The 25,508-nt window shown below is 44.7% G+C and overlaps 1 protein-coding gene across 1 annotated transcript in view; it reads right to left on the reverse strand.

Moving 5' to 3' along the window:
- AFF3 (ALF transcription elongation factor 3) overlaps positions 1-24,349 on the reverse strand; it is a 340,164-nt gene extending 315,815 nt beyond the window's left edge. Inside the window, 6 exon segments of the mRNA XM_086615772.1 lie at positions 23,372-23,535; positions 23,537-23,593; positions 23,595-23,701; positions 23,704-23,765; positions 23,767-23,908; positions 24,304-24,349. Of these exon segments, the coding sequence (XP_086471898.1) occupies positions 23,372-23,535; positions 23,537-23,593; positions 23,595-23,701; positions 23,704-23,765; positions 23,767-23,908; positions 24,304-24,349 (578 nt within the window).
- Positions 24,350-25,508: the final 1,159 nt, after the last annotated feature.

Genomic DNA, 25,508 nt, shown 5'->3' on the forward strand with positions numbered 1-25,508 from the left:
CAAGAAGGGTTTGTCTCCTCCTTCCACATCCCTAAAATCACAGGTATAGAGCGTTTATGTGCCTGATACGAGAAACAATTATTTATTTTGTGCCCAATATGTTACAAACCTTGTTTAGGAAGGTGGTTCTTTTCCATAAAAACTGTCCCTGGAATGCCACCAAGGCCATTTGGATCCCATTTGGGGATCCAATTTTCAGCCATTTCAGGAGAACAAGAAGTTCATGACTGTGAGAAGCATGAAAGGAAGACTGAGATAGTCTGATATGACTATTCAAGAAAAAAGTGAGGGCTGGGCAGCTGTGTTTCTGTGAATGAGAAAGCCCTTCCCACTGACACGCTGTAGTTGTGTAAATGCCAGTCTGAAAAGAAAAAAAAACAGCCCCAAACCATCTGAATTCCACATGACAATTTTTAATTAAATTCATTTCCATGCAAGAGGCTTAAAACATCTCATGTTTTATGATACTTACGAAATATTAATAAAAGCCTACAGAAATCTGGAGATCTTTCTGCGACTACATAAATAATTCCCCTGCCTCTACTCCCGGGGAAGCGGCAAAGGCCACGTGAAGATTCATCCAACCTCTTTTCCTCTCCCTCTCTCCACCTTTTCAGGGCACTTCGATGTGCAGGAATAATCATGTTACTCAGTAAACTCCTTTATTGAGTCAAAATAACCAATTCCACGCATTTAATCGCAGGATGATACTTTTATCCTCTAATTACGAAGCAGTGCCTGTCGAAATTAAAGTGGCGTGCTCGTAAATATTTTCAGGCACAGAGGAAGAAGCAAAGTCAGCTGAGCAATTTGGTAAGAAGGGAGGGAAAAAAATCCCTGACCTTCTGTATTCTTTAGTTACAAGTGATGAGACCGTTTTTATTTGGGTGGTTTTACACAATAAATTTTAAAGAGTAGTTGCTTAAGTACATCTAAAGGTTAAACCTTCAAGTAGCTAATCTGTATGTAAGAACAAGTAACTGTCAAATACTTAACCTTTTACAGATTAAAACTGTCTGCCTAACAGATGTGAAATCATCATTGTTGTAATTGTTTTAAGTAGATATCTGAGCATTTTCTGGAGATAGATCTTTTTTTTTTTTTAAGCAGTAATTTTATGCCATAGGTCACTTGCGTGTTCATAGCTGTGATAAAACCACTGCCTTCCAAGAGAAGTTACATGGCAGGACTTTACAACTGCTGTACGGGTTTCCAGCACCAAAGTTATTGGTTGTAACGGGCATTTTTAAATTATTATAAAATGAACTTGCAGGGTGACTGGAAATGTTTTATTGTTCAGTTGCTGCAAGTGGTTGCACAAGTAAATTTTCACAACAAGTATGGCTGGTGTATAAGAGGAGGAAATGTTCCAATATCTGATTACCAGTAAAAGTTACTATAAAATATCGCTCTTTGACAATGTTTGATAGACATATCCTCAGCTATTAGAATATGTCTAAAACACCGTTACATTGTGTTTATCAGCTATAAGAATTAAGGATGTGAGAGAAAAATGTTTCTACTATGGTAAGTGAGCATGGAAACGGTATTTTTCCCCCTATGCTACTTATATATAGCAGGGCAAAGTTGCCTGAAACCCTTCTGATGCCACGAAGCAGATACATGTTCCTACGTGGGTCTACATTTAGGCCAGCATCCTGCAACTAGACCAGGCGTTTTCCTCTTCAATGACAGCGAAATGTAATCATTGGACTATCCAGCAGCCTGGTCAGTTTATAAATCAGGTATGATACATTCAGACGTACAGGGTTTGCAGGTACGGGTTTGGGCTTGGCCCTCGTCATGCTGCTGAATATGCGCTGGGAAAGTGGAGCTGCCTCGGACAGAGGTCCAGGTTTCACCCTCCTTTCCTCTTCAATTTTTTGTAGTTTTATATCATTTATACCAGAGACCATGATTCTTCTGGTGCGAGATGCCACACTGGGTGCAGCACAGGCGCAGCTACTGCCCTTCTCAGGCTGCGGCTACCTCTCCCACCACTGCCTTGCCTGAAAGACCTCTTTTACTCCATCAGGAAATTTCCTGCGAGTATGTGTTTTGGGCTTCATGTCAGATACTCAACCTGCACTTTTCTTCCATCTCCCAAGTAAATACAGTTTTGAAACAAGAAAGATTTTTGTTGTTGTTGTTGTTTTAACCCAGGTCTGTTGCACAGATTGGTATGTACCACACGGCCAGCAGGGCTTCCTAGGGAAGCGAAGCGTCAGACCATGATGTCTCTCCATCATCTACTCCCTCTTCCTTGGCTTTTACTTTGAGACAGCTAATCGATTTCAACCAAATCTGACAGAGGTTTCAAAAAAGTCCTACTGAAAATCAGCAGCTGTTTACACGGTGCTAATAACTCGGTCCTTTACCCATGCCAGCTGATGGCAGCCAGCTGTCCATCAGCACATGAGCACTGGTTCAAGCTGAGCGTTCTCTGAAACTGCCCCAGCTGCTGGTGTTTCCTCCCCAAGTCAACGGAAAGGAGTGCAAGGAGGTACAGTCACTGGCAATGAGTTTACGCAGTGGGGCTGCTGCATTACAAAACTATGGTCTAGTTTTGGTAATTCCACTGCTCAGGGAAGCTTTTTTCCCCTACCTAGATGACTCATATTAAAATAATAATAATTATTATTATTAATAATAATAATAACAGAACTGAGTTCTAACAATTGTCAGTTAGACCCTATAAGTATTCGAAGTCCAATCACTAAAGGCGGAAAAATGAGGTTTTGAAGAGCAACAAAAATGCCAAAAACAAGCGCATGCTCTCTTGCGAAGTATCCTGCAGATGACCCCTCACACCTCAATTCGTCTGAAAGGGAGATGCGAAATTTGGTGCATCATCACCACCCCTACGAGAGGTCATTTCCAGGACACAATGAAGCGATATGCACTGACCTGCACTCTGCATCGATGCAGTTTCCGTAGAAGTTTATTTGTGAGCTGAACTTGAGCAGGGAATGCCAGCTGTGCCATATTGTAAAGTGGATTTGTCATGTGGATTTATCCGTACTTTGTCCATTAAGTCACCCTTGGGAACGAGCACTAGTTAGAACTCTCTGATAGATGTGAAGGGTTTTTATACAGACAAGGGGGAAAAAAGGAATGCAGCGATTCCAAGAGACCGGAGGAAAAAAAGAGAGGTATTATTAGCACATCGAAAGGCATCTGAAATATAAATTATTTGAAAGCACATCATTTTATATATCCTGTTAATTACATGGTTAATATTATGGAATCTGACAACTCCCCATAGACACCAGGACTATTGATGAGTTCCATTTTACATTAGAAATTTCTCTCTTCTTGTGCAGAATTACCTCTTTAACCTCTTTCAGTCCAATAAATTCACATTAAAATGTGACCAGGAGTGACAACCTTGGGAGAGGACTAACCTCTCCCTCTATCATGTCATTTTAGCCTCTGTCTCAAATTGGTACAGCACTCCCATAGCTATTAGCTCAGCTCTTCTCCTGCCTCCCGAGTAGATGAAGCAGTATGTCTAATTAATTTACCATCCTTAAACACAAAGGTAGCTATCAGCAAAACTACATTAAAATCAAACTACCAATAAGGTAATTGTAAAATCATAATTTTCTGGGATGTTTTCACTAAATGTCATCTTAGCTTTGTAACCAAATGTTTTCCAAAGTCTAGCCTTACAGCTACGTGAAAGTCAAATATTTCATACGTTACAGTATATCTCGCTCTGCAGGAAAAAAAAAAAAAAAAAGACAGATACTCTTTAATACAATGAAATGCAATTTAAAGCCAAGTCAATAAGATACTAACCTCTTATCCTCAAATGAGGGCTACATTATACATCATGGGTTAGAAGTTACAAATGAAGAGAATGGTTCTTGCCACTCATAACTCAAAGACCGTTGTCAAAAGCTTTCAGTTTATAGAAATGCTATCGGTTCTATTCAGCTGGCAAAAACCGTGCAGTATTCTAAGTAGCTCAGACAGATAGCATTTTTAGCTCTACAGTTCAGAGCCAAATTTTCCTGAACAGCATAAGGACTTGATTTTGCTAATGTATACATGTTGCACGGTACCCAGTTCCAGAAATAACCGGCGTCCGTGCATGCAGGCTGGGGTCTAGGGAGGACACACACCAACAGCCAGATTCTCTATTCTGCTTTGTACTCGGAGAGGCCAGACACAACCAGCAAAAAAAGACCTCTGCACTAAGCAGCCCCCGACAGCGCAAAGCTCTGCTGCTGCTGCCCAGCTCCCTGCCTGCCCCTCCTTGATGAGAAAACACGAACATCGGGAGGCGGGAGGCGGGAGGCATGCCACAGCTCCAGTCACCCCCGTGAAACTCTCCTTTTCGCTCGGGCCAAATGGCCGAGGGACGTGAGGGGCGACCACCCCCCTGCAGGCAGCCTGCCTCTCCTCCTCTCTGGAGCCTGAGGAGGATAGAGATAAGGTGTAAAATCTGAAGCCCCCTTCGCTCTCCTGTTTTTCTCCCGTTGTCAGACAAGTGATGCTTGCCAGTATCCCGAAGGGCGTGGGGAGCCTTTTTGTCTTTCTCCTTGCCCTGAATAAAGCCCTTTCTGTAAGCACACCATGCTTTACGCCACATCCTCCTTTTCCCCTATGGCCACACCTGATCAGTGCAACCTAGTCTAGACTTGGCCCCAGCCCTTCGTGGTCAATGGAGCTTACGCAAAAGACAGATAGAGGGAGTAGAAAGCTGGACCAGGTAGAGACTTGGCTGCCACAGCCCAGAGGTAGTCGCAGAGGAACAGATGAAGTCTTAGGTGTGAAATCTCTCATGGTTTACTCGGTGTTGTTTGATGTGAGTGGCCCCAAGGAGCAAGTGGCTGCAGCAGGAACAGATAGAGATGTTCCTGCTGACAGGAACAGAACAGGATGCTTATTTGTCCCCATCTTCTTTCTGGAAGGAAATCATCTGCTACTGCTAACGTCGAAATCTGTGCATCGTGCTCATGTCTGCATCAGGTTGAGGAGTATGACAGAAGTTGCCAATTACAGATAAAGGCTATCCTCAAAATTTGGACAGAAGCTGCTAATTTTGACTGTTCTACCATATAGTGGTACTTCTCATTCTTACAAGAAATGCCTAGAATTTGGTATGGGTGTTACATTAGCTATATTTTAAATCTATATAAGCAAATTCAGTTAAATAACTGCACATATGTGTGTAATTTTCCACATACCAATGCCAGCACCCTGCAGACTGTACAGCAGGCTACTCAGTTTACATCCTCATGTATTTCACTTGCTCACACATAGGCAAGTCCATAGTTACTGATATTCTTTTAGAAATCTGACCTGCTGTCTACTGGGAATTATTATGTCTCACCAGAAAATACTGAACAGAGGATAGTTCCTGCATGAGAGCATAAGGACACGCATGCCTTTACCCTTATGCACTGCACATTGCCTTTTCCCCAGGCACATACCTGGCAGGTGCAATCCAGACCTTCATTTGTCACTCAGACACTAGTAATGGGCTCTCCAGAAATACTCTAAATAGATTAGATTAGATGAGAATTATCTTCTGTCTTTTTAGACCATCTTGGCATTAACAACAAAACTGGGTATATTTTCCAGGCAAACATGCCTTCTCCGAAAAACTAAAAGATAGGACAAATGTTTCTGTCTCCTCTGAAATAACGTTTACCAGTCCTCGCTAGAGAGAAGCAGCTGGCATCAGTTAATCTGGTGGGATAACATTAAACTTAATAACTGTAATGACATCAAGATCTAAAGCTTCCTCTAAAACACTTGGGTACAGGGATGAGCTGCACAACTGGGTGTAGAGTTAGGCACCCAGCTCCCAAAATGGATCTCACAGTGCTGTGTTGGGTGCCAAAGCTCTCCATACTGAGGATGGGGAGAAGCTGGCACCCAACAACCAGCTTCTCAACACCCAGAGGCTACATCGGGAGCCAAACCCTACGCCTGCCAAAGGAAAACGTCAGCGAGAACTCACGGGTTTTGCTGTGATTAGACTCCACCGCGAAAGCAGGACTCACGGCCTGAGTGTTCCATCCATGTGCCCTCTTGGGTATTTAGGTCAGACAATGGGGACACACCTCTCTTTGAAAAGAAAACCAAAGGACACAGCCAAGCATGCTGTTTCAATAACATCCTAGTGGTTAAAACACCAGCATAAGAAAATGGGAAGCCCAGATCCAAGTATTTCCCCAGCACGGGGTTCACATCCACAAGTTCAGTCTCAAGGAACATGCACTACTTATTAGGTCAAAGGGTTTTCTGGGTGACAAGCCCTCCACCACTCTTGTGGAGCTCAACCTCAGTACAGATCTGGGAATGGAGGGATCATGGGACCAGGAGGAAAGTGGCTGAAACATTGAGCTGGAAAAGGGGGAGTCCTGAGTTTCAGCCCTCACCTCCCTGGGTGCCGTCATCCCAAAGCTGTATGATGTGTGACCTGCAAGTGGTACAGACAGTGTGTGGCCACAGCATATCTTGGACTTCTCCAGGCCCTTAAGTACTGGGCGACTGTGACTGTTAATCCCAAAAGTGCCTCTAGGGATGTGCACTAGCAAAGCTGGAGACATGTCTGTTTCTGTCAGAAAACAAGGGCATCTTGGGTGCCCAGTTGGGTTGTGTGGGGTTTCTGGATCATGGGTTTCGCTGTGTTGATTCTGCCTAAACTGTGCACATAAACCACTAAGTTGCACCTTGCTTAAGAGCTGTAAAAATCGGAGTAAGGATCTGCTTTGGTGGCACACACCCAGCTAAATTAATCTCCTGGCATAAACTTGCACTGCTTGGCTCAACGAACAAAACCAAAATCCAGTCTCCGAATAACTCAGAGGAATTTCTGACTGATGTGGCAATCATTAGACATATTAAATGACAGATATAATGAAAGTGATTTTTAGTGGTTCAGATAGATAGACAGCTAGTACGTTAGTACCACATTCAGCTTCCAACCTAGGTATGTCTCCAGCCTAGGTATGTCTCCAGCCTGCTAACAAGCATCCTTTGTGGATTACTTGCTGTACTTTGACCTTCCAGAGCTGCTTGCTTTTTCTTCACACTGGAGACCGAAGATTCTTCTGTGCTCCCTTACTGTGTACTCCACATAAACACTAAAACTATGTCTCTTGCCTTAACTGACTGACTTTCTCAGTAATCACACACCTTAGATTACAGACTTCAGATTTAGATGCATCACTGTATGAAGCACTGTACAATGAGCAATCTACTGACTTTCTGTCATGCTTAGAAAATACAGTCTCATCGATAAGTCTGGTTCCACCTCTCTTCTTTTAAGCCTGTGAGGTGTCCACAGAAAGAGGTTCATCAGGCCCACATCCTCCGGGAAGCTTTGGGCGTGTGCCCATGGCACAGCAGAGCAGAGATCCCCAAACTAACAAAGACCGAAGCGCAGCTTCACGTACAGCATCATGTAGCCCTATAGGCTTTGGTCAAGGAGAAGCATAGCTGTACTCGCATGATGCTGAGCCCAAAATAGCTAGTCTTTCCTCCTGAAAAGCACACGGGACAAAGCTGAGGAACACTGATGTTTTTTGTTCCCTATGAACACACAGCGGAACTGCTTACAGACCTACTGACACGACATTTGGTGCAACTGGTGCCAAATATCATAGAGCATCACTTGAGGTAAATACAATCCCAGTGTTACTAATAATAATATCATTTGTTTTTATCATCACCCAGTATATTTTTGTAATGTCTTTCAATGCATCTGGCCCATATCAACTGTACGGTAATTGAGTGTTGTCAGTAAAATTATGTAAAATTAATTTTGACACCCTTTCTCTGAGGTGTCTGTTCCATTCTTCTGTGTCCTCGGAATGAAATGTTTTGCTACCAGCAATTTTCTTCAGAGAAAATAGCTCCCCAAGCTCCTGTTGCTACCCCTCTAGCTGCAATACTGCTCAACGTGTCATATCCAGGCTCTATCTCCCCCTCTGATTTCTTCTTAACAACTCCACAGTTATTTTCCAAGATCCTCTTCTATGTCTTGCTGTTATTAAAAGAAGGTCAGTTTTTGTTCACTTGAGTAAAAATATGACTGATGCTAATTTTATGGTGTTAAAACCATGTATCACACACTAAGAAAAGCATCAGGTGTACTCTTTACCTATCAGGAAAATGACTGGTATCATATGTACTAAAGGCTTGACCCCAACATGTCCCATATTTGGTTGCATTACTTTTGCTTGATTGCTGAGAGCTGAATCTTTGCAAGTAGATCATATTCATGAATGTGTCACGCCTCACTATGTCATTGTGCCAGAGACTCATTAAAGACCCGCTCAAAGCTTCCTTCCTAATTTATATTTTTTATATGAGTTGCTTTGATTTGAGAAATCTCTTTTGCAAAAGGAAAGCCATTCATTGTTTGGACTCTAAAAGGAAATGTAGGTGTTTAATTGGTGGATGTGGTTTTCATTGTACTTTCCATCTCTACTGTAAACCATCTTCATAAATTGTGACAAGTCTGTTGGCAGCCTGCTGTATCAGACTGGAGGTAGTTGACTTGATAAGCATGTCGCCCAGCCGAAGAAAAACATGAACTCCCTCCAACTTTGCTCAGAATTGCTAATTAGCTTAAAGGCAGGTCCTGAATTGGCACAGAAAACCACTGTGAGAAAGTCCTAGGGAGAGGCGGGACTATAACTCAATAGGGTCTACTAACATCTCAAACATTTTCTGGTTTATTGAAATCATGCTAGCATCTTTGCTCTGAATATACTCCTTATTTAAACACAAGTGCAGTGATTTACCACCCAGTAAAGTCCCCAGCTTCACTTCTATGCAGCCCATATCATGACAGTAAAGAAGGCTCATTTGCCAGAGAAAGTAAATGTTTTCATTGTATAAAATCAGTCACCCAGTCTTACAAGGCTGAGGTCTTTTTCCTCTCAAACGAATTCAGAGGTAGGGGCAAAGGAAGCACTGATCCGGTCAGAGTTGCGATCCTCTGCTGCCATTTCTCAATAGGGCTTGTTCCTGCTCCCACTCAGACCAAAAAAAACCACCAAAACCTTTGTGCCTACGCTTAGCATTTCCAACAGCCAAGTGGTGAGGAAGCATTTTCAATAGGTAACTTGCATGCGGCCACTCTGTTTTCCACCACATGGAGATACTTTGTGCCAAGCCAGTTGACCTGCAGCACAGAGAGCAACCCTTGGCCCCTTTCAGTATCTCCACTCCGGCCTGAAGTTCACCACTTTTGAACATCCTCAGAGGTGGGAGAAGAATACACAATCACAGCATGGGACTATCAGGATCTGATCTCTCTCTACCTGAGACATCTTGACCTTGACTTCCATTGCCCTCAGGAAGGTCCTTGCACATTCACAGCTCTTAAGTTAAAGCTCTCCTACAAAAATCAGCCTTTGGTGCAAACTGAGAGGGTGCTCAGGATGCTGATGCCCTGAAGTGATAAGAGCATTCACCTAACACAAACAAAACCTTCCTGCAAAGAAACTGGAGAATATATTTGAACTTGTAAGAATTTGAGGTATAATTTGCGAAAAATGTGTAAGTTGACAGAAAGGACACCTTTATGGGTGTGGGGTTGTTTATATTTTCAGGGTGGTATCGTGGCTTGAATGGCTACAGGCACACTGAAAAATGATGCTCAAGCTTTAGTCTCCCATACCTCCTGGTCCCCCTGGGCATGCCCTGAAAATGTTGACATGAAAAGAGAAAGTCAGCAGTTTTGCCAGGACTCCCAGGCAAGCCAGTCACAGTGGAAGCCTGACATCCAGAAGACCTGGAAAACAGCCAGTTTGTGCACAGCATGTCCATCCTGTATGCCTGCATTCAGGTGCATCAAATTTATTATGCATGTGCAGATCAACTGATTTATTGTCATGGTTTATTACCAGGTGCAGCGAGGCCAGCAGCATGTTCAGAGCATGTTGGATTTACTGCATGTACACGGGACATCTGTGGGCGCACACTATCGCCCTCTCTCCTGAGACTTCCTAGGAGGAAATATGGGAACCATACTCCAACTTCTGGATTCACTTTGGTTCTGTACTCGTCTGCAGGCAGAGGCAGACGTCTGGGGTAAAGTAAACACAGCTACTTTAGCATATTCTTAGAGTGCATTGTGAGAAAACTTGTTTGCACTTTCCAGTCCTCGAGAGGGAACTGTGAGTGGGTAAGGGTGAACTAGGAGCATTTCAATAGAGCTAGTCTGTTTCTCTACCACACAGCAGATACATTAGCACCTTACCAGCTACGGTGACTTCAACTTTAACAGATTATTTTTCTTCCGCCAACCAAATTACAGTATAAGCACCACTGAAATTTTATTAGCTGGTTTTGCATGTGAATATGAGTTGAGGAAAGGAAAACACTTGAGTTACGTATTTGTTCAAAAAATCAGAATTTCGCTTCTTTAAGGCTTTCAATGAAAAGTACGTTTCCAAGTCATTTCTGAAAGTGGGAATTAGGGTACATTTGACTGGCATCCAGGTGTGGGCTCCCAGACTCGTTCTGATCTGAAGCCACAGTACTGGAATAGTACTCCATAGCAGCACTCTAATAAGTATATTTAATTAGCTCCCATTGATGCCACACATATTCTGATGAGGTGCTGGAGTGCCCTGAAGAATACCCAACAGTTACCAGCGTTTCAGTACACTGAGCCCCGAGGAATCTCTCTCCTCACTCATTGCGGAAGGGCTCCCAGGCAAAAGAGAGGTTACCTGCATCTCCAGGTATGGCCCCAGGAAGTGCTCCCACACCCTGGAGGCCCTTCTTCAGTTACCATCCCTTCTCCCTTCATTCACCCAACCTGTGGCTTTCTGCCCCCAGAACAATGCCTTCTGTCTCCACCGCACAAGCGCCCGGCTTCCCCGACGTTCCTGCAGCTGAACTTATTACCTTCAACCTGACTCCATAGCAGTTGTTTTAGGTAATTCTGCAGGTTCCAGTATCGTGTGCATGGAGGCGGCATTCTGCGTCAGGTCGTGGAGGTTGCTCAAGTGCACTCGTCGCCTTTGATCTCGTGCGATCTCAGGCTCCAACCCTCCCACCAGTGACTCCCTGGCACTGAGATACACCATCCTACACCAGAAAACCTGCAGAACACGTTGGGATTATGGTAGCTCTAAACTACATACAATGACTGAGACTTAGCTTACCCATCTACTAAGAGATTTGGGCAAGGGCATTTTTATGCTGCTACACATACACCATTCTGCACAATCAGACTCTGTAGCCGACAGCCAGCTCCAGCTGGGATGCTGCAGCAAGCAGCATTTCCTAGGCAGGATGCTTTGTCTATGAGCCCCTTTTCTTTACAGCTCTTCACTGGTTCCCACTTTCCTCACCGTGAAGGCCCTTTGTGGCCTATCCTCATCATTATGAAAAGTCATTACCAAAAGCTATTACGAAAAGGCTGACTCTAGTCTTCTCTTGGCCCATTAGGGCAATTCACTCTCCAAGTTTCCAACTAACACCTTCAGGGTATCCCTGTGGTGTCACTCAAGCTTGGGAGGAGTCCTCATAAACATGCACAAAACCACTTCATTGTTCTTTTTGAGGTTCTTGCAAAGAAAGTTCTGGGTTTTTTCCTCATGCTCACACTCATGCATTTGGCAGCACTGTCAGGCTGGCAGTTTCCTGTGACTACTGTTTATTTGGATGATTAAAATTCTCTATCTTTTCTTTCTGACCAGTTATGCCTATATCAATCATTTTCCTCCGCCTTTCACTTTGTCCACAAAGTTTTCAGTCCAGTTTCAACTGGCTCTTTGTCCCATGCCTGAACAGCACCAAGCACAGCAAATCTATGTCCCTACCTACAGATGCAAAGCCCAATGGTAACACACGAGTAACAACAGCAACAGGCAGAAGGTCAAAATAACACAGCTGCCTCCCTCTCCTGGAGCCGGTGCAGAACGCTAGCCATTCCAGTACATCAATGAAATGCTGGTTATGATGGGAACATGAGGAGTTTCACTGTTGTTTCTACTGGGGTAAAGCGTCAGGCTGTTTCCTCTTCTGGGGAACCTTCACTGCAGTTTAATTTCAAATCATCCATGCTCCAGAATTAACTGCAACTTTCATTATTTGACTATTTTCCTTCCTCTTTTTATCCCACATGATAGTTTATTCCTTTTTTTTTTTTTTAGCTATAAGTTACTTTGCTGTGTGCGAGTGTGTCACAGAAGTCATTTTTCTAGTTACTTGGACAAACTTGACATCTTGCAGCTGTTACACATCTTGTTTCAATTACATCTCTAGATAAAAAGAATTTTTAAAGCCCGAAGGCAGCAGATGGCTTCCTGGTGAGGGGTTAACTCCAGTTTCGTATTGAAGCCTTTTTGGGGGTCCCTTTTCTTGGACTGTGCTCTTCAGTCTCCTTCTCTTAAGCCCTTCTAATTTTGCTACCTATCTCCCCCACTCCAAGACCCATTCCTCTCCAGCCATCGCAGGAGAGGAACTGCAGCACCAGTGTCCATCCCTGCCTCTTTCCCACCCAAAAGTGCCTGGAGGGAAGCAAAGTATCTGCCTCTTGAACCTTATCTCCACATATCACGCCGGCTGCTCATGGCAGGGCACAGCTGAACGAGCACAAATCAGTGGAGTGACAAGTCGGGCCACTACTAATCCCTAATAAATTCTGGACTGTCCCACGGACTTGGGAAGCTCTTGACAACTGGTGATCCTCTCAGCATCTGGCAAACCGCTTGTGTCTAATTGGGTACCCTGAGATATTTACACTGTGCTTAACGGTTACAGAAGAGATTGATCACCCCATTCTTGGTATCTATCCAAAAAGGGTATATAAAATCTTTTGATCTTGCTAAGGCAGCAAAACATGTCTAACCATCAGTTATGTAAAGGTGGTTGTTATTAATTTGAATACTGCACAGAGAGGAAAGAACAGAAGTACCATATAATGAGATATATTAAGACTACAAAAGAATTAAGTGAAGCTGTTATGTTATGAATCATGATTTTATTGTTTAGCAGTCAGCTCTTGATGTAATTCAGATAATAATGAATGGGCTAATTCCTTCCACCTTTATTCAGGCAAAACTTCCATTGACTTCAAAGAGAAAGTTGTCCAAGTCAGGACTAGAGACTGCTGCATCTATCCCACTATTTGCAAACGCTCTTCTGAATATAAAGTGTTCCTTTATAATGGGCTATCGCCAATAACGGTAACATTTACATAATATAAATCTCTTACATAAGTGTCTTTCATATTCAGAAAAGACTTTTTATTCTTATTGCAAACTGTCACGTTAAAAGTTCTCCCACAAACCCTAATATTTACTAAAGTACAGGAACATATAGGTTTTCTTAGTGTACCATTTTTATCATCTTTCTTTCTGCTCAATATTTTTCATTTCATTTTATCGTAATTTTTTTTTCCCAGGAGAACACGTTATTTATTGATTATTAGCAAAGAGATGATATATCATTGCAAATATTCCTCTTTATCATAGAAAACACAGTGCCAAAAAAGGGAAAATGTGCTAAACCTTGTTATATTTTAACAGATGCCAGGAGTATTTGAGGAAACAAATGAATAAATAGTCCTACATCACTGTTTCTCTGACTCTATAGTTCTATTTATAAGTTAATGCTCTATATAACATTTCAAATTGGTAATTTTAAGTAATTCTTAAAGTAATGACTCAAAACTTGAAAAATGTACTTTAGTGTAATACTTTCTATTTCAATCAGGGCAGGACTTCTCAGGTTTTTGACAAAACCAGAATTTTTTTCTCAGACTATAAAGTATGCGCTTCCATCTGGAACTTATTTTGATATTGTGAATCTTAATGCCTCAGAAAAGCACACAGAACAATGGACGGGCACTACTTGATTGTTTTAAATTGAAAGTAATTAATTATGAAACAGCTGCAATAGTCTAAATTACTTATTTCCCCTTTCGGTGAAAATGAATTTACAGGCATTTGCAAAGCATACAAAAATAAAGAGAGAGATGAGAAAAGTCTGTAAGAAGGGAAGTCATGTAGAATTGTCTATGATGTGTATTTCAAGAAAGTAAATAATTAATAGCTCCAAGGAAGCATATTAGAGATTGGTCTTTCTATTATACAGTCACATTGAGCAGTAAAATAACACTTTAAATCTCAACAACAAATACAGTATAGAACTCAGTAGAGTTTACCTTTCCAGATAATCATGTTTTCAGCTGAAAACAGCGATTTTTTCACATTACAAGCAGACAGTGACTTGAAAGAAGCTTCTCAGTCATTTAGTCAAGACAGATGAGCAACGAGTGTTAGAAAAGCTACCAAGGCATCAAAAGATCTACAGTCAAGGCCATTAAAGAATAGCTAATCTGCTCTAGTTCTAATTCTCTGCTAATGCGTTTCCTTAAATGTGCTTTACATCAGCTGTAATTAGTTCAAGATATTGCTACTTATATACTTCTAAGAACAACACAAAAAAAAGAGTTGCATTTCCACCACATAGTACGTAATCACGTTCACGCAGCCACGCTTCCAAGCTAGGAAGTTCTTATGCAGCGCAAAGCCTCGAAGAGTGTCGTAGAGAGATACTTTGCTTGGATCTACAAAAGCCAGTACAGGTCCTGCAGCAATAGCATTTACCTTTGCTTTCCTTTGTTGAGGTCATCTCAACGCCATTTTACCTCAGATGCTGCAGAATCAACTGCACTAAATGGCCAGGGATACATTAAGCTGCATATATGGGAAATACGCACATTTTTGCTACCAGTGCTATGGGTTTGGAACAGATTTTCATAGCTAGTGGCAATGATAAAAAAAAAAAAAAAAATCCTAAACCCTTGCCACTTTTATGACAGAGCATGACTGGGTTTTGAAGGGATTCACTCCTCCTCAGAAAAAGCTTCTTTTATTTGAGAGCGCAGTGGTCTGACTCAAGGAGAAACATATGAACCTGCGGCCCTTTTGGACCTATCTAGGCAGTGAAAGGGGTAGAGCTCCACAAGGTAGCTGCAAGCGCGCTGGTACACCCAAACACGCAGGGCAACATGGTGATACGAATTCAGACCAGTTGGGATCACAGTGGTTTTCTTGCAGGGAGCCTGAGTAAACAGACTATCACACAATCACCTTTTGTGCTCAGAAATTCTTGACAGTCTTCAGGCCTAACCACAAACAAAGCACATTGTAACATTAATTTACTCTTTAAACTGGTGACATTTAGTTAACTCAAGGTCATCATCCTGCAGAAAATGTTACACTCTCCCTGCCAAACACAAATGAAGAAATGCACGCTTAGCTTTTATTGTTACTTTGTCCTTTAAAAACAGTTGATGACATGACAGGTTCCCTCCCTGACTACATCAGAAACAAAAAACGTGAAAAAGTGACTTCTACTGGATGCATATCAATATAATTATCTTCTCCAGAGTGTCTCTGTCAACAAACTGTTCATTTCTTCTGGACTGAGGTTCAACCATCTACTGCACTTGCTGTTCTAAGACAAAGGAGCACAAAGCATTAAAATTATGTCATTCCCTCCAAAAATCGACAGACTCGAGAGATGAACCCTCGCGGTCAATCAGAAGCAGTCAATGACAGAAAGAATCAACTCTCTCTTGGTGCATCGGTAGGAGGTAGACAACACTTAGTAACATCGGAACAAAAGCTAAACCCCCACAGAGGAAGTTTGGGATATCTACCAACACCCGTTCATCAGAACAGGCTCCCCAAAACCTTCACAGTGACCAAAGCAAAGAAGGCAAGGATAGAAGCAGGGAGGTGGTTGGTAGGAGAGACCACTGCTGGGATCGCTTCTCAGTCTGAACCCTGCAAACATGTACTTTGCCAATGTTTTTTCCTCCTGATCCATTTGTCTGTTGTATTTGCATTTTTTCATACCACCGTACATCATCATAACACCCTGGCACCTAGACTGCACCATCACGGCAATACATGGACTAGGAAGGTCACCAGTTTCTCCCTAATGGATTCCAAAAGCGATACACACAATAAGAAGTGATCACAGCTCCAAGCAAGCGAAATATACTCAGTGTAAGAAGACACCAATTTCATCCTCTGTTTGTCCACTCCTGCCATTCAGTCAAACCAGGCTGAGCCACAAAGGACTCTTTCTTTGGTCCAAAACATGTGAAGATAACCACACAGAAAGACTGGGTTACATTAAGAAGTTGTATGGCTTTGTCAGATACAACCCTCTTTATTTTAGTTTTAAGTACTTACAGTTGTAGATCGTCTTTATTGAGAAACAAAACATAGCAACGAAAAGTTTCTTAGCAAAGATTTCTGGTCCCTTCTGCATAATTTTAAGTGCTTCCTGACTGCTGAGACCACCACAGCTGCATTGGAACTAATTTATTTTTAAAAAAAATACATAAAGGATCTCTAAGGATAAGTTTAAATTGCATTCCTACTGTCATATTTCCCAAGACACATCTGTAACCAGGTCCTTGGTACATGCATGCAGGTTAAACTCTTCCTAAGAGGATAAAACACAGTCAACTTAAGTCACTAACACTACTTTTTGTTTGCTTAAGGTATCAGGAAAGCTGAAATACCAAGCTGTAAGAGAGGAACACAAGTTACACATTTTTATCTTTAAAAAGACATAGAAAACGCTTAGCACAGAATATTAGTAATTGCCATCATGTTCGTTTAACTGTGGCTACAGTTCATTCACTTTTTCTCCTAAATATAAATTTCTAGTTATTCACAAATTATTCAGAATTCATATAGACTATTACCTGAGTATGAAGCTACAAGCATCCATTTTCGATCTCCTGGGGCCTCAGGCAGCACCAGCAAGCATAACTTCTGCCTTAACATTGATTTTAAGACAGAAGACCAGTGGGTAGCCCTACTGGTAACGACGCAAACACGGTGGGTTCGGCCAGAGCAGGGACCGGCGGGCTCCCTGGCAGCAGCCAGCCAGCAAATCCAGCCCCCGGCAGCAACACTGCAATGGTAATTCCCATTCCTCAGCAGGATGGGGTTCACAAAGAGATAGTTCTGTTCAAAACCAAGGAAGCTCGGTTACTGTTTTCCCTTTTCTCACTTTCAGTTTTTCACAAAGAACTTGAGGTTTTCCACTGGAATTAGCCTTACAGCTAACCAGCCCGTATACAAAGAAACTTTACAGGGGTTTCCTAGAAAACACCATCTTTTTGAAGTCTCGTTTTGTGAGGATGTCACTTCAAAGCTACAACTTGATCAGTCTGTTAGCTGAGACGCCATCTCACACAGAATCTAACCTCACTGTTTTCTAGCTGTATGTAATACCAGTTTTTTCTTCATTTGTACCGATTTTACTTTATTATTTCTATTGTTAATAAAGTTATAATCAGACTTTAAGGTATCTCTGAACATACGCTGTGAATAATTGCTGGAACTCTTTTTATCCATGCTTTGTTGTTTCCTAGTCATAAAGATGATGCAAATGGCTTAATTTGTTATATGAGGTAAAAACCTTGCAATTAAACAGTTGCTTTCTCGAATGACAGAATTGTGGAGTTGAGTATGATGTTATTGCTAATATATGGATGAAAAGGCTCCCACAGCCACTATTTTTTCTGTGTCTTTTTTTTTTAACTTAATGGCCCATATTTCTCTTCTGCTAGTTTTAAGAAACCTGGTATTTTCCTCTAAATATTCACATAGAAGGGGAAACACCACACGCACTCTTGCCCTTTTCAGAATCCTTCTCCAATAACCTAGTATGGTTTCTGCCTTAACTTCTGATGGAAAACATCCCCAGAGAAGCACAAATCTACAAGTCTGAGCATCAGGAGGAAAGCCCAAAGGGCTGTTCTCCTGCTGCATCACACAATTGGGCATGGGTGCTCAAACAGTCCTCGGGGAAAGAGATTAAAGCACATTCACTGTCCTACTGGTGTATCGAAATTTCATTTATCAGACAAAAACAAAGCAGAAGTTTAAAAAAAGAATTATTCTTTAAAAAAAAGTGACTGAGTACCGCAAATCAGAGATGATAGGTCAGATCCTCATCTGATATAAACTGTCAAAACCTCTGGGCTTGGTGGAGACTTAAACCAAATGAGGAGGACATGGTACATTACATCCAGCAGATGAGCACTCACATGGCATGACAGACGTATTTTTTAAATATTATTATTCAGCTGATATTTATAAAGTATTATGACCGTGAAAAGCTTGCTCTTCTTATTATTTATAATGTTTAGCACATACAATTTGTTCAGTGCTGTAAGAAAAAAAACTCCAATAATAAAAGTAATTCCTGACCCAAAGGGCTTCCAGCCTGAAAAACAGGCATCAGGAAAAGAGAACATGCTGTGAAAGTAGGAGAAGGATCAGTCTATAGCTATTACTCGTGTTATTGTTTGCTCACAACTTATAATCATCACAGAAAGACCAAATTTTTAGATGGGATTTCAATGAGGGGAAGGTGGTGACTGTGAGTTGACACTGGGAGGAAGGCAGAATGGGAAACACCACAAAGATAGAATTAAGAAGGAAACAAACAGAATTTCAAGCATTACTGGTAGAAAGAGGCCAAGAGCTAAAAGGAAAGAAGTAAGGGACAAAGTCCAAGACACAAGCTGGAGTAAAGTTGTATTGAGACAGGAGATAAAAGAAGACATTAACTTAATTTTTTGTGAGAGGGAAGTATTATTGTTGTGTATTTTCCGTAAAAAGGGTAAGCTGGTCCAGCCTCTTACCCTACTGAGGGAATGGCTGGAGTGACCTCTCTCCCCTCAAAGTAGCTGCTTACTGTTATCTGAAAATAAACACCTTGATATTCTATTTCGACTGAAGAAGCATTTGTAGAATCAGCTTTCTAAAACTGTATCCAGTAAACACTGCGCAACACGAGAAAAAAATCTTGACTTACACAAATATAAAACATAGTGACTAAAAGCTACACAACCTGGGATCAAGAAGTTACAAAAGGTTCATTTATAAGACTGCTGGATGTCTGGCCACTTTTTGTTAATAGCAACTTCCAAACAAAACTCTCATTGACTTCAAATGGAGCAGGAACAGACCCAAAGATAGCAAATGAACTAATAATTCAATACGGGGTCTGTAAAATGCACTGGGCCACCTTACACTGTGGCATTTGATATTGATCTCAACTTGGAAGCTATAAGGCTATATGTTTTTTACATGACTATCCAATCCCTACAAAACCGATGCGAACTCAAAATATCCAGAAGTATCGGATAAGTACCAAATAAACCAATTACATACTTGGCTTCTTTTACCCAAACAAACACTGTTTTGTTTGTGGCTAACAAACATCTTACACTCAAAATTATTTTCTTGTTTGGTACAACACAGTAAGTGCTTTAATACATTTCCTAATTGTTTTTAACAAACAGGAAAATACTCAGCCTGTGCATGTATCTTACATAAGCCACAGGCTTCTGTGAGAAGAGCCTTTACCAAGCAGTCTTCACTAAGGTTATCACTGCACTTAAACCTTAGCACACTGTTAAGGACCTGGCTGAATTTTGATCTAGATTTGTCAAATAAGGCAAATAACAACAGGAACATCTGTAATGCAGAACTAGTCCTGGCACTCCAGTGATGTCCATCGGTCTGCTCAGTTGCCACTTTCCGTCATGTGTAGTATGTTTTCTGCTGTACAAGAGGCATATAAACCACGACTAACCGAGATCTTCCATCTCTTTTTGTCTGGTGTAAGCAAATACAAAGCTATAAGGCATTGGAGAATCCACTTCCTTCCGTTTGGACAAACAAAACACATATAGCATACAAATAAACGCATGGAGAAAGAAAAACAGGGAATGGGGCTGTGGTTCAAAGTCGTTAGTGCTGTGTGTTTGGGATAACTGTTAGTCAGCGCTAACGACCCCTAAATTGAGGTTGGGCTGATCATCCCAAAACCTTCCAGAAAAAGCTTACCAAATGGGCACGAGCTTTGTTTATGCCACAGATTGGTATGTTTTCTTAAAATTTCTATTTGAGTTTGTACTCAGCTTTCACTATTTGAATTATAGTCGTGTTCTGGGAAGCAGAAGTGTTACTGGCATCAACACAACCTGGAAAAACTACTGTTTAGTAGAAAACAGCTTACAATAGTCTCCCATTGCAGTTTACTAGTTAAATACTGTCTTACAGCCATGACACGATACATTATTACAGTTTCTACGCTACAGCAAAGTAAAACACATAGCACGTATTAATTGGAGAGCAAATTCATTAATAGTATAAAAGTTACAATCAATGAGAGTTGATTAGCATGCTGCTGTTCATTTGGAAAGTCCTTTTGATTTTCCAAGAACGTACCAAATTAAAAAAAAAAAGCACTTTAGAACTGCACGTTAATATTTAATTACTGCACTTTTAAGGAAAACGTTCACCAAATACTGCAAAAAGTGGATTTGCAGTCATAAATTAAGTGCACAAATTGCCATTATGACTACATTCAAAAGAATAAAGGACAACATTCATTCTCGCTGCAGAGAAAATTAAGTCTCTTAAGTGTTGCTCTTTGCCATGAAGTACTTCCTATCTACGTGGTATATTTTATTTCCCTTTTTGGCAACAATTGCACTCCTTTGAAGGCATCCTGACAAGCCTTCGGAGCTTAAAATTAACATGCCAGCTTTGTTTTGGTCAGTTTAGTACAATATCCAAATCATGTTTTTTAAGAATGTCCATAACCTGCCCACGGGTGAGCGGGCAGGACAGCGGGAGGGCAGCGTGAGACACACACCCTGCCTGCCACGGGAGACCGACCCAAGGCCCTTTGCCACAGCCGAGGCACCACCAGCCTTCACAACGGACTTCGGAAGCTTTCGGTAAGCCAAAAGTAAGTTTTTATTTAATACTGCTCATATGACTTTTCCAAATGACTCTTCTGAACCATTTGCCAAAACAGCTGCTTGATAATAAACTTCCCATGATCTCAGATGCTCCAAGCCAAAGCCGGTCAGTGAAACCTAGTGCCTCAAAAGGAGGCAAACACACTACAGCAAACACCTGCAAAGCCCCCTTTACCCCCATGAGCTCCGCTTAAAGTAGGTGTGAGCCCCTCACTAGGCAATGATCTGGACATTTGTGGGTTCAACCCCTACACAGCGGTCAGAGTTTAAGCATCAAATGCAGGCCTCCCACTAAGCAATGGCTTTCAACATGCTACTTGAAGGCCTTCTGTTGAACCTACCTTCTGAACTGCAACAACTACTGAGGAAAACAAACAAAAAGATCTAGGAAATCACAAGATCACTTGTAATGCAAATACAGGCATTTTTAAGCAGGTCGTTTAGCTGGAAAATGGTTGGTGTCTTTTTGGACCCATACAGGAGCTTTATGGCGACCACAGTCATTTGAAACTGGCTCCACAATAGCCAACAAGCATGCTGAAAAGGTTATGAAAAGGAGCAACTGCCAGACACAGACTAAAACCCCAGCCTTCCAGAGTTACGCTGTTAGCTTTTCAAATTCAATATTAGCTCCAATAGTCAGCTTGCAGAACAGACTAATGAACAGCACGCTTTTGCTGGAAAAAGAAAATTCCCCCAAAGTTTGTCTTCATTCAAGGAGAAAGGGAAAAGCATTCAAATGTGTCAAAGTATTAATTCTATCACTCTTGTTTAATAGAAAAACCATGCAATTTAATTGTAAAACCATGCATATGGACTGAAAACTTAAAAATCAGGCCAGAGATAAATGTTATGGTTTGGGTATAAACTGAATATTGGTATTTATAATTGAAACGAGGACATAACCTTAACTTGTGTCACAGGCAGAAACACTGTAATTAAAAACTTTTATGGGGTAGTAACTAATTTTGCATTATACGTGCTCTTTAAAGTTCCCATAGCAATATAAAAGTTTTATTAGGCTGGATGTTATCAATGTAGGCATTTATAAGCAGCCGCATTATGCACTGCAAGCTGTTCTCATCATCTTGAGGTCTTTTGTGAGAAGCAGCTCAACTAACGGGACTCGCCGGTCCGCCTTATTTTGTTACACCTGCCACCGGAGAGATAAGCGGGTGCTGTCGAACGCGCACCCTACTGACAGAAGATACAGATCACCTAACGCGCTAAAAAAAAAAAAAAAAAAAAAAGCCCACATACCGTTAACCGATCTCAGGAAAAAAAAAAAATAATCTCAGCTCCCCAAACTACCCACCTAGAGCCGGCCGGACACAAACTGCCAGCGCTGCCCCCCCTGACCGCCGCACCGCGCCGCGCCGCGGCTGAGCGCACCCAGCCCGGCGGGGAGCGCAGCCCGCTGGGGACGGCACACACCGCCTGCCCGCGGCTGGGGGCGGCGGGGCCCGCGGCGTCCCACCCGCCTCCCACCGCGGGAGTGGGGGGGGGGATCCGCCGGGATGCCGTCCCACGCCGGGCTGCCACCGCGGCGTCGCCCCGGGGGTCCCGACGCTGCCCGGGGGCGCCTCCCCGCACACCGGGTGGCCCCGGCGGGTGATCGCCACGGAGCGCTGATCCCAGCTGGCCCCGACGGCGGTCCGCCGACCCGGGGCCGAGCCGTGGCGGGTCGGCGGCGGGGAGCGGCGGCCGCCCGGGGGCAGCGTGTCTCCCGCAGCAAACTCCGGGACTTGGCAGAGGCAGCGGCTTGGGGAGGGTGGTGCGGGGGGGGGGAAGGGGAGGGCAGCGCTTCCCACCTCCAGCCGCTAATGACATTTCTAGAAATTGTTTCCCCTCCTCCCTGGCAGCCCCGCACCGCCGCCGGGGCGGGCAGGGACGGGGGTGCGCAGGGGGAGGTCAAGGGCATGGAATGGGGCGGGGGGGAAGGAGCAGGAGAGAGCGGAGCACAGGGTCCTCGAGGGAGAGGGGGCAATAAAGGCGGCCGGAGGGGAGTTGCAGGAAGGCGGGGGGGGGAGTGAAAGGGAAGTGCAGGAGGGATGAGAGGTGAGCGCCGGGGGTGCAGCCCGGGGAGACAGTGGCGGGTGAGCACCGGGGATTATTGGGGGGGGGTGGGGGGTGGTGGTGCAGGAGATCCCTCCAGCCAAACACCACATTCAGCTGCCGGACCCATCCTGGCAGCCAGGCGAGGGGGCACCCTTCCCTCTGCCCCTCCTGGGCCAGCAATGCTGGGAGAGCAAGTGGCGAGGGAGACACCTCCCGGGGTACTGCACCCTCTCTTGCTAATGCACCCGCTGCCCCAGTTATTGCACTCCCGAGCCACTGCACCTCCTTTAGTGCACTCCCACTATTACTGCACCCCTAATTTATTGCACCCCTCCAGGTAAGAGCACACCCCCCCAATTATTGCACATCCCCCAGTTACCGCACCCCGCTCAGTTATTGCACACACCCCGTTATAGCACTCCCCCGTTACACCACCCCCCGCAGATCCTGCCCCCACCCCCCGCCGGTTGCTGCTCCCCGCTCCCGGGAGGAGGCAGAGGCACCACTCACCACAGAGAGTCCAGGTCCCACTCCTGAAGGAGAGCTAAGTCGAAGCTGTCCATGGTGAGCGATGTCAGCGCCGCCGCGCTGCAACCACACGGCGTCCGGGGCGCATCTTAACTGCACCGCGGGCAGGGCGAGGGCGAGGGCGCGGAGGAGAGCGCGGAGCAGCCCCCGGCGCCGCCGCCGCCGCCGGCCCCTCTCCGCACGCGCGCGGGCGGGGACGGACCCCCCGCCACCACCTTCCCCTCGCTTCCCCCTGGGGGAAAAAAAAAGCAAACCCTCCAAAAAAAAACCCGTGCCGCCGCTCGTTTGCAAGCGGCGCGGCTCGGCTGGGCTCGGCCGCCGCCGCCGCTGCGCTCCGCTCCCGCCCCGCTCCCCCGCGCCTCCTCCCGCCCCTCTGCGCGCCGCGAGCGCGGCCGAGGCGGCGCCCGCCCCGCGCACGCTGCGCCCGCGCCCGCGCCCGCGCAGCGCCCGCCCGGCGCGCGGAAGGGGGGCGGGCCCAGCCCGGCGCGCGGGGGGAGTTAGTTGGTGGGAACTTGCACCCTGAGAGGTTTGTCCGGCCGAAGTTGGGTTGAGGTCTTCGCCCCCCGCCCCCTTCCTCCTCCTCCTCCTCCTCCTCCTCTTCCTCCTTCTCCTCCTCCTCCACGCGTGCTCGCTGCCCCTCAGCCCCGTGGGGCCGGCCTGGCCTGAGCACCGGGATGGAGACAACACTGGGGAGAAATCGGGAGAGGTTTATTGTGGCCGTGGCCGTAGCCCTACGGCGCGGGAAGCCGGCAGCCCGAGGTGCCAGCGTGGGCCCTCTCTGCCCGCGGGACCCGCGGCAGTTCACGTGCGGGGTGCGGGGCACCGATTAGTTAGTGCGTTTTGGCACCGATTTCTCCTCAGACGTGCGGTAAGCTGCACCTGTGCAAGTCACAGCTCCTGCGGGCCCCGTCTACATCCAGGTCGGCCTAGACCGGCGCAGCAGGTTAAAGGTCTCTGCATTGCACGGAGCCTGTAAAAATCGTGATCTCCGGTTAAAAATAAAAGTAGCAGTCGTCAGTGCCTGCGACCCAGAGGGAGGGAGACGCCTGGCACTGTCCAGCCTGCGTGAAGCACTGGCTGTGATATCTGGCTGGCCAGGGGAGGCAGGCTCTCCTGACTTGCAGTTGCTGAATCACATTACGAGAGGTTAAATACTTTCCAGAATATCGGGATTTTCAGCTAAGCAATGAGTAGCTGCCAGAGAAGTGCCATGTCATCGCGGACGGGGAGAAGAAACGTGCAAAATCCGTGATGAAAAGACGGGGGCTATTGGTGTGACAGCGCCAGTGCGAATACCCGTGGGACGATCCCACACTGGGAGATCCCTGCTCTTGGGGACCAACCCAACCCAGCACGCAGCTGACTAGTGGCACCCCGACATGCCGGTAGTGCTGGCAGCCCAGAGCAGCACACAGGCTCGAGTATTTGTGCAGGCTCCTGGTTTGGTTTTGTGGCTGTATGTTATTCGTTCCTGAGTTAGCTCGGTTTAATTTAGGGTTAGTAACCCTGCACAAGATGCAGTCACAGCTTTGGCTGCAGCCTAGGCACACTCCAAGGGAAAAGTTTGAAAACCCATACATTTGGACGCAGCTTTCGGCGAGTCATCTGAAAATCCTGAGCCACTCCAGAGCTGCTTCTCTTCCCTTGCACAGCCAAGGTGGTGCTGCCTCCTACTGCCAGAAGTCCCCCGACCCTGTGGATGTGGCACATCTTCAGCCTGGAGGGACCCGCGGGAGCGGGCTCCTGCCAGGTCTGTCTCCTCACCTCCCCCAGTGGGATGGAGAAGGATGTGTCCCGGCTCAGAAAGGCTTGTGGCACCCCCTGTCTAACTAGAGCAAAAGAAGATGAAAATAAAAAAAAAACAGGCTAGTTGCGATGCCAGGCTTGGCCTGGTGTTAATGGACACGTAAAACCAGCCTTTTCTGTCAGCTGGGGTAAAGCTCAGGGTGGCTGAAGGTCAAGCCTGCAAAGCAGGTGACATTCTCAACAAATATATTACTGATGTGTGAAGGAGTGAAGGGCAGCATATTTTCACTGACCTTTTTAAGCCACGACCTGTGCTGCCTTACTCTTCTTATTTTAAGGGGAGATTTTGCAACCCACATTGCAGCATGTCCCT

The sequence above is a fragment of the Tauraco erythrolophus genome, chromosome 1 (assembly GCF_009769465.1).
Source record: "Tauraco erythrolophus isolate bTauEry1 chromosome 1, bTauEry1.pri, whole genome shotgun sequence".
Taxonomy (NCBI): domain Eukaryota; kingdom Metazoa; phylum Chordata; class Aves; order Musophagiformes; family Musophagidae; genus Tauraco; species Tauraco erythrolophus.